At 38.6% G+C, this 10448-nt stretch overlaps 1 protein-coding gene across 1 annotated transcript; it reads left to right on the top strand.

Moving 5' to 3' along the window:
- On the top strand, positions 1–4603 carry LOC125174701 (serine protease inhibitor Kazal-type 9-like). The gene is made up of 4 exons (XM_047874358.1): positions 1–99; positions 861–889; positions 2859–2986; positions 4491–4603. Exons 1-4 carry the CDS (start codon positions 45–47, stop codon positions 4534–4536), a joined length of 258 nt encoding a protein of 85 aa, XP_047730314.1. The 5' UTR covers positions 1–44; the 3' UTR covers positions 4537–4603.
- The last annotated feature ends 5845 nt before the right edge of the window (positions 4604–10448 follow it).

Genomic DNA, 10448 nt, shown 5'->3' with positions numbered 1-10448 from the left:
ACTGGTTTTGCCTCCTTCTGACTGCCCTTGGCCACTTCAGCAGCATGAAAGCAACAGCCTTTGCCCTGCTCTTGGCTTTGGCTTTGACATCCATCTTCAGTGAGTATCTCCCTTATTATACCCACCCTTCCCCGATACTAATAGCTCATGTTGTCTTCTGTTCACAGAATTCTGGGATAAACACAGATACATAGATAATAAGGCAGGTTTTTTGAAATGCATTATTTTGTCTCTACCAATAAATCACTAAATGATACTATCTCTGGGGCTGAGATACTATCGATTCTGGGGCTAAATGGTTAGCTGAGACCAAAGTCTCATCCATATAAATATTTTGTGTAACTTCTTTGGTAAGTGTACATCCAGACTTTGCTTTGACTTGATATCACCATTTATGGGGATGCCATTTCTTCATAAAACAGTCTCATCCATTGTTTGGCAACATGAACTATTATTATTTTTCATTGAGTTGAACTTTGCCTCCCTAGAATTTTCAACTGCCACGTATTCCTGCTACATAACAGCAGACATTCCCTAAATATAAAACCACTTCTCTGGTGTTTTTTTTTTCCCCAATATTTCCTAAATTCTGATTATGAGGTAGGAAAGAACTTCTCAGTATTATAGTAGTTTCTCTTCATTATTATAGTAGTTGGCTATGCTCTAATCCCACTCCAAAAAAAGAAAAAAAAAATATGTGCTAAGCTTCAACCTTTGATATTATATTGATACACAGCTCTGAAGAGACTCATATTTTTGACAGTCTGAGAGCTGAAACATAAATAAAAGACCATTTTTCTACTAAGATGAGGTTCTTCCAGAGTTTAATTTAGTTTCTCTTGTCTTTGTTTTTCTTACAGATGTAGAATGTGCCACACACCCTCAACAGGTCAGTACATCCATCTTGATATAAAGGTCCTACTTCTAGGTAATTTTAAAGCCAGTATCAATAAGGAAACATTTGCTACTATACATTAATTAAATTGCTACATGTTTGAAGAAGTGTTTAAGTATCAAGACTGGTTTTATTTAAAAAACTATTAAGAGACCTTTCTGAACGGGACATAATAGAACAAAGTGGTTAGATACCTAGCATTCGAGTTATAAAGTCCTGAGTTTGTATTCTAGCTCCCTGATTGTGTGGCCATGGGCCATAATACTGGGTTCATAAGCTTATTGTGAGACTTAAAGCCACAACGCTTGAAGAGGGGTGAGCGTAAGTACCTGGCACGTAGTAAAGCTCAATAAGGACAAGTCATGATTGTTGTAATTGTTAAATGGGTCAGACACATCTTTGTTCTTTATCTTAGAGAATGAAGATATTAACTGAACCTTCCCTTTATGACTCATATTAAGTAATAACTATTGTTGAGAAATTCTAGCTGTGGTGGTAAAAACTTTAAACCAGGAGTCAAGCATTTTGGGTTCTAGACCAAGCTCCATGACTTTTCAGCTGTGTGATTCTGGGGCCCAGGCAGCTCTTTCATCTCTTTGAATCTTTTGTTTTACCTATTAAAGAGAATAATAGGATTCTCTATTCTATTCTCATGATTTCCTGGTTGCTTGAGAATGAAAAAGATTCATGAAGAGGAAGCCTTGGGAGTCTCCTTGTACATATCACCTTGAGTCCTGGTACTGGGGTTTGAGCAGGCAAGAAGTGAAGTCATGCTGAAATATACTCACCAGGGGGCCCTGTAATTTCCATTCTCCACCATACTCCACTAGGCCCTGCGGTCCTTCTGCCATTTTGTCACGCATACTAATCTCTGTATTGCCAGCTCTCAGCTCAGCCCTAAAACTTAGAAGGTGCATGGTGTAAAGCAACCAAAGGAATGAAATGATTAATTAACGGAACATAGCTGAAGGGGAAGATGAATTTAACTTGAAGTTTGACCATATTTCATGCTATCCAAGTGGAGATAATCAAATCGTAAAATCTTACATGTGGAATTCAGAGTCAGAAAAACTGGAAAGGTAGAGTCTTCTGAATAGAGCTGGAGTTTGTGTAGGCCAAGGGATAAAGATAATAGCATGTCACAAAGTGCTAAGCATTTTACATGTATCTTCTTGCTTATATATATTTTTTGCTTTAACCTTACACTGTAGTTATTATTGTCCTCACTTGGCAGGTAAAGAAATCAAAGCTTAAAGAAGTAAAATGATTATCCCAGGGTCATATCCCAGAGCACATCAGGATTTGAATCCTGATGTGTTTGACTTTTCCTGTTCACATTCTTCAGCTTGCTCATAGATGAAAAACCCAGAAAATTCTTTCTTGGTGATTGCATCCTTGCTCCTGCAGAGAGCTTTACACGCTGGCTTTGCTCCTGCATATAGAACAGTGGTTCTCAACTTACAAGAGTAAAATACATGTGACTGTCTGTGTGCTGGTTAAGTGTATAACAAGTCATTTGTTACCAATAATGAATGGTAAAAGTCGCTAATGATGTGCTAGTTCTTAAAACTATAGTAGGTATCCCTATAATACATCTCACTCTTGCATTCAGATAGAATTTTTTAAGAAAAAGAGAGGAATAGCAGGATGTGTAGAACACTAACCCCATGGGCATGGTTACATCTGTGAATTGGCCGTGGATGTTTTTAAATTTAAATTTTTAATTTTTAAATAAATAGTGATTTGGTTACAAGCTGCCATAAAGAAGTTTATCACTCATGATTTTATATCTGATGTAAGAAATCTTCACACTTGATATATCTCAAAGGCATTTGAGGAGGAATAGGAAACAAATGACCATTAGACTAGGAAACAAATGATTGGGGAGCCCTCTAGGCTTGCTTGGGAAATCCTAAATCTTGGGAATAAAGATTCGGTTGAAGGCTTTTACTATTATTTCCAGGTTGACTGCAGTAAATATGAGAAGTTCCCACGGAGAGAAGAGGGATTTTGTTATGAAATATATGCACCAATTTGTGGATCTGACGGCAAAACTTATGGCAATGATTGCTTCTTTTGTTCTGAAGTTCGGTAAGTACTGAAATGTTTTTCTTTTCTGTGTTTAAGGTGTAATTGTGTGTTACGACAATTATATGTCCACTAGAGAAAGTGGTTTGGGGAATAATGAATATGTGAATATGATGAATATGTAAAATTTGGGGTTGCTAGTGTCACTGGATCTCTACACATTCTGGCAGTAAGAGTAAAGCAAAGAATCCGAGAATCTTTGAGTTGGAAGGAAATTGGAGGGGCACCTCATTCAACTTCCACCTACTAATCTATTGCTTGAACTCCCTCTGCAAATAATTCACGTCATCTCAGAGTCTACGCTCGATTATTTCCAGGGACAAGGAACATCCCTCCTGTTAGGCATGCCAGTCCAGTCATATGTTAGAATGAACTAGATTTACTTGTTCAGCTTTAACCATTAAGTTTAGATACGTTAGAGCCCCCTAATTATTGGCACAAAAGGCGACAATAACTAAAAATCCTGAAGAAATTGTTCTGTTTCAGAGGGTGACTTCTCAACAAAATATATTTTGGAGCTATAATAAAAATTGAATTTGAAAATCAAGTAGCCAAAATTAGCTTAAAGGTAACAAAGTAATCATCTGAAAGATGTGTTAGCGTCAGATCAAAAAATATAAGGGGTGCCTGGGTGGCTCAGTCAGTTAAGTGCCGACAGCTCAGAGCCTGGAGCCTGCTTTCGATCCTATGTGTCTGTCCACTTTCTGCCCCTTACCCCACTCACGCTCTGTCTCTGTCTCTCAAAAATAAAATAAACATTTTAAAAAAATTTTAATAGAAGATGGTGTATGATATACTAGAATGTATAGAAACGTATAGATCCTTTTAAGTATTTTCAAAACATACATGAGTGAAAACAAACACCTAATATATATACGGCATACTGTCCTGGTTTTTTTCTTATCAGAAAAAATAGTTTTATGAAAAGTTACATTTGATGGAAAGTGCAAAATGTGACTTTAAGACAAAATCATTTATGGAAAAAGGGTTTCTAAGCGAGTCTCCTTTTATTAGAAATTCATGAAATATGTTTTCAGGGATATAAACTGATTGTGACATATTTTGAGCATCATCCTCACATAACCAGCACCAGTTGCTCAAGTATTTCTAAATTGCAGTCACCCACCCCCTTTTAAAAACACCAATAAGGGGCGCCTGGGTGGCTCAGTCAGTTGAGCGTCTGACTTCGGCTCAGGTCACGATCTCGCGGTCTGTGAGTTCGAGCCCCGCGTCAGGCTCTGGGCTGATGGCTCAGAGCCTGGAGCCCACTTCCGGTTCTGTGTCTCCCTCTCTCTCTGCCCCTCCCCCGTTCATGCTCTGTCTTTCTCTGTCTCAAAAATAAAAAACATAAACATTAAAAAAAAAAAATTAAAAAAAAAAAAACACCAATAAGTGGAGAGACTTGGGTACATTACTGGGGGGGGGGGGGTTCATTAGCGAAGTTTGGATGCTAATAAAACGTCTATGGCCTCAGCAATTTTCATCTGTTGCTATTTTCTCTCCACAGGAAAACTAACAACAAACTGAAATTTGTACATTTTGGAAAGTGTTGAATCTATCTTCTGATTCCAAGGCACATGAAACATATTTCTTCTCCCATATAACCTATGCCATACTGCCTAATCTTGTCACCAGTGTGTCTTTATTTCTTTGCGAAATAAAGTAGACATATGGGAAATAAACGTAGGTCTGACTCTTTTTGTTCAGGAGTTGAATCTTCCAGATTTGTTTTATTTTTGATGATGTCTCTTAGACCATCTTAGGGCCACATCTTGGGAGAAAAGGGTTAATTAAGAACAGTAGTGGGGCTTCTGGGTGGCTCAGTCGATTAAGTGTCCAATTTCGACTTCTGCTCAGGTCATGATCTCATGGTTTGTGAGTTCGAGCCCCACATAAGGCTCTCTGCTGACTGCACAGAGCCTGCTTTGGATCCTCTGTACCCCTACATCCAACCCTCCCCCTCTCATGCTCTCTCTCTCAAAAATAAATAAATATATAAAAAAAAAAAAAAGAACAGTAGTGGGAATCAGAAAAGCAAAGAAACTGAAGCAGATGCTTCTTCTTGCCCAAGCTAGAAAAACACCCAGTGGATAACTTAGTTCTTGTGTATTTCTAAAACATGAACAGAAAAAGAGGGGGAGCCTTCAAGCACAAGAATCAGGAAATACTGTTTTGCTAGATAGTTCTTGTTTAAGACATTGAAAGCTGCCCTGGATTGAGACTGCTGTCTAACTATTTCCTACCAGAAGACATGTCTGTAAAATGTGGCTGGTCAAACATGGCTGGTAAAGTTTTGCAAATTCCCATGAATTAGTTGATGTCTTCCATGGGTTTTCTCACCGCTAAAGTGTGATCTCAGGTCTAGGACCCCAAGCTTATCTTACCCCACTATTACATTCTAAGTTCCAAAAATATTATTATATGTTCCAAAGATCATACTATCAGTTCCAAAGAACAGAGAGTATGCCTGTGCACATCTTGTAATCCATTTGTGCATCTATGCAATTAACACATATCTGTTAATGCCTACTTTGTGACAATTTCTATGAATTATATGGGAACCAAAGGCAAAAGAAAAAAAAATTAAATTTCCTTACTGCCTATGTCCATTGACAAGTCCTTGTAACAGGCAAAGTGACATTCCTCTAGGAGCTCAACTGCCTCAATGATGACACTTTGCTAAGGGCAAAAGGGAATCTTAGCTTAACATTATCCCGACCCCCCAGGATCCTACTTTAACATTGAAAAATTCCTTTGGAAACTTCCTTTATCTTTACCCCCCAAGATATATGTTGGCAATCATACTCCAAGCTTATGGCCACATGATATACATATTAAGGGTCTCATGACTGAGTTTTTACTGAACAGTAACAAATGACCTTTTCCTAACTGCAGCTAGTCCCTCAAGGTCCTGGAACCTTTGTTTCCAAAACTCCTTAGAGACTTACACTATCCCTAACTTCCTCTAACCTGAAGGTATATAATCAGTCACTCTTCACAACCCCAGTGTAGCTCTTTCTGCCCATGGGTCCTTTAATAAAACTACCTTTTTGCGCTGATGATGTCTCAAGAATTCTTTCTTGGCTGTTTACTCCAAACTCCAACACTTCAAACCACATCACTATGCATTCTCTAAAAAGCTTCTCCTATGTATTCACTCATTCATGTAATCCTCCCAGATTATCATACATCATACTGTATTCTCATTAATTTGCAAGCATCTCTTTTGCTACATTGTGAGCTCATAGCTGACATGCTGCGGGTGTTCAGTTAATGCTTAATAAATGAGCTGAATTAAATGAAAATGAATTGAATTTGACTTCTATCAACAAGTAAGCAAGGAAACCATGGTGTCTTACCCCAGATAAGCCTGAAGTCAGGTGTCACTCCCTGATCCAACTCTGGCACTAGAATGTGTATGGCAACTGTTTGCATTCTTCACTAACCCAAACTCTGAATGCTTTTCCAAGTTCTCATGAAAAGGATCCAGACACACAAATAATAGAGAGCAATGATTGCTTTTTCGGAGGTTGTGGGGGAGTGACTTACATGGCAGATACCTTGCTTACCTACAGCTGGAAACTCCCCACCACTTTCCTTTCCTCTACAGTCATCTCCTGCAACACTACTGTAAGTGCTTGTCGTTTGTAGCATGAAAAGAAAATTGCTGTAAAATTTTAAAGATGCACAAATAAAATAAAATAAAATAAAATAAAATAAAATAAAATAAAACAAAATAAAATAAGAAATAGAATAAAATAAAAAATAAAATAAAATAAAATAAAATAAAACAAAATAAAATAAAATAAAAACAAATATGTGGCCAAAACCTGTTCTAGAACTGAGGCCTACTCACATTCTAAGAAATCTCACCCTGTTTCATTTTAAATTCTTCTCCATACTTCAGCAATGTAGGCATTACTATAGCCAATATACCCAGTCCTTCTGGGGCAGGTCACTCCTGTCTCTCTGAGAGAACAAAGGTAAGCTGAGGCATTGACTTTGCAATTTTAATTAATAATAATAGTACAGATCAAGGAAGTGGAAGCCAGACCAATAAAAACGTTCCTTTAACAAAACACATCCACATGGACACATGCTGAAAACTTTTCAGAATTTCTTAAGAAAAGGAACTCTGAGTCAATATAAAGTTAAGCTTTTTGTGAATACCTGTTTCAACACTGGAAGAGAACTACCGAAGTTGTGAAAGATGTCTCTAGAGAGCTCAGGAAACTATCCGATCGTTCCAGTTGCCAGACTCCCAGGCGCTGATTTCCTGGGATGTGAGCCATTTAATGCTTAAAAATAGGCTCTGTGGCCCAGCCCAGCCCTGGGTGACTGACTCATCAAAGAATAAGACTGGCTTCTGGGTTTCATTCTTCTTGTACCTCATTGTTCCTGAATCTCGTTCCACAAGCCCAAGATCCCTGTTCTGACCAAGGCAGCTTCTCCAGCCTGAGGCCCCCGCCCTGTCACCTGCCCAGTAGCCCAACCCTCTGGTCTTGCCCTAGTGGGGTATGCTCTTTGCTGCTCTCCTCCTCTCAACCCTACCTGTTCCAGAAATGGAGCCCAGTGGCAGACACCCAACAATATTGGTGGACATCTGTTGTGTGGGTCATATCGCTGGTTGCCCTCGGTTTGGGCTGTCTGGGCTTCAGTTCTTCCATGTTTATCTATGAGGTCCATGGATTGCCTGAACCACCATCTGTTTGCTGCCACGCTCTTGAGACATGAACATGTCCTCTGTGTCAGCTGAAATTGTTTGTGAAGCCTTCGTAATATAATGGCTAAGATAGCGATCATTTGGCAATATGTATATTATCAAATCTTTATGTTGTATATCTGAAATTAATGTCATATGTCAATTATATCTCAAATTCTTTAAATTCCAAAAACTGAAGGCAAAAAAACCCTAAAGAAATTTTAAAATGAGAGAGATGTGGGGCTTTGGGGATAGAGAGTCCTGGGATTAAACCTAGTTTTGCAGCTTCTGAGTAAACTTGAGTTACAGGTTGAGCCCGAGTTTCGGTTCTGACATTTCAAAATGGGGGCAGCAACAGTTCCTAATGGAATGGCCTGAGTCTACGTATACATCCGGTACACAATGCTGTGCCTGGCACATAATTAGCAAACAGTAAATGAATGATTGGAAAAACAATAACAACAAAAGTCTGTGGTCATTCTAACTTTGTTCCCTAAGCACAATGGGTAGTTCTATTTTAGGTTCTAGCTTCTCATTGTCTTCTCCCCAATTCCACCCTAGCACTAGCCCACCCCTGCCTGACCCCTGTCTGACCCAGTCCTGAGAGAGCATTATAAATCTCCTGTTAGAGCAGACCATCACTTTTACAGCCACAGAAGGCAGCAGAGTGGCTTGATCACAATGCAATGAAAATATATTCCCATCAGGAACCTTGGAAAGAGTTTTTTGAAGGTATGCTCATTTTAGGATTAAAAAAAGAAAGAAAGAAAGAAGAAAAGAAAAGAAAAGAAAAGAAAAGAAAAGAAAAGAGGAAAAAAAAGAAAACAATATATGTCTTCTGGTTTGGAGCGCCCTGAGAGCAAAGAATTGGGTCCTGGTTATCCTTGTGTCTAAAATGGATATCTGGGTTTTTTCAATTAAGTTTTTTTTAATTTTAATTGCAGTAGAGTTAGCATACAGTGTTATATTAGTTTCAGGTGTACAATATAGTGATTCAACAATACTACACATCGTTCCGTGGTCATCGTGATAAGGGCCCTTTTAATCCCCCTTCACCTATTTCACCCAAAACCCCACCCACCTCCCTTCTGGCAACCACCAGTTTGTTCTCTATTGTTAAGAGTCTGGTTCTTGGTTTCTCCCCTTTCTCTCTCTCTTTACCTTTGCTTGTTTGTTTTGTTTCTTAAATTCCACATATGAGCAAAATCACACGGTATTTGTCTTTCTCTCACTGACTCATTTCACCTAGCATTATACTCCTTACCTCCATCCATGTCGTTGCAAATGGCAAGATTCCATTCTTTAAAAAGAACAATATTGATATCTGTTTCTTTGTTTCTCCACTGCTTGACATATAGTGGGCGGCCTGATATGTATATGTAATTTTTAAACTGTGAGAGAAAAAAATAAAAACTTAGGTTGAACATATTCAAGACCATGTATTCAACATCCTAATGGCACTAAGAGTCCCACACTAACTTCTAGATTGCCTGAAAATAACAAAAGAAAACAGTGTTATTTAGCAAAGGGCAGAGAACGGAAGAACAAATGTAATTCCTCCACAGCTGAAGAAATGTGTCTAGTCTGTGGTTGCATGAGGGTCTTTGCAGGAGGAGAGGAAAAAGGGGGTGCAGTAGGTGGGACCAGGCAGCCTAAGCTGCAGCAAAAAAATGGGAGTTAGGGAAGAGGCACATAAAAGGTTTCAAAGACGGAGCTTGTGCTATTTCTTAAACTATCTGATAGACATATGAGCATTTGTGTTGCTATTATTATTTAACTTGTACATGTGTATTATATATACTCTTTTGTATGTATGATATACAAAATAGAGAAAAAATAAGAAGGTGGATAAGGAGAGAAGTAGTAGTTGTTCTCAGGTATAAACTGGCCATGAATTTGAGATTTGCTAAGTGAAAAGCATTAATGTAATAAGTTTGCCTTTAGGGCATTCTCTTCCTTCTCCAATATCTATAGGTCACTTTGACATATTTTCCTCAAGGATGGAGACTTACTCTTCTCCTAAAATAGCCCTAAACTGACCAGGAAACTAGCCCATATACAGGCCCAAATCATAGAGAAAGGGATGCAGGCTGGAGGGCATTTACTCAATTGTCCTGAGCATTTCCACTTTGTCATTAAAAGTTCCCATGAAGAGGGGCGCCTGGGTGGCACAGTCGGTTAAGCGTCCGACTTCAGCCAGGTCACGATCTCGCGGTCCGTGAGTTCGAGCCCCGCATCGGGCTCTGGGCTGATGGCTCAGAGCCTGGAGCCTGTTTCCGATTCTGTGTCTCCCTCTCTCTCTGCCCCTCCCCCGTTCATGCTCTGTCTCTCTCTGTCCCAAAAATAAATAAACGTTGAAAAAAAAAATTAAAAAAAAAAAAGTTCCCATGAAGAACAAAGGACAGAATCAAGGGCATCTTGTGACAGAAACCATTGGTTAAAAGTGTCACATATTGAATGAGTGATTCAGAGATTTCTGGACATCACAGGCCAATTACATTGCTTTTTAATAATTATTTATTGCAAAATAAAGTAAGAATCACCATAGAAATCCAAAACAAAAACTGTCACCCACAGTTTTCAGGAAACTTCTCGTTAGTTTATCCATTATCCATACACATTGATGCAGTTTCACATGTTGGCAGTAATGTCATAAACATAATCTTGTGTTCCATTTTGCTCCATTATGCCATAAGAATATGTATTTTTTTCTTTTTTTCTTTCCTCTGTAATCTCTTGAAGTAACCAGCATACACAGCAAAC

This window comes from Prionailurus viverrinus, chromosome A1 (assembly GCF_022837055.1).
Source record: "Prionailurus viverrinus isolate Anna chromosome A1, UM_Priviv_1.0, whole genome shotgun sequence".
Taxonomy (NCBI): Eukaryota; Metazoa; Chordata; class Mammalia; order Carnivora; family Felidae; genus Prionailurus; species Prionailurus viverrinus.
Note: the sequence above shows the minus strand (reverse complement) of the source record. Positions and strands in the feature narration are given on the sequence as shown.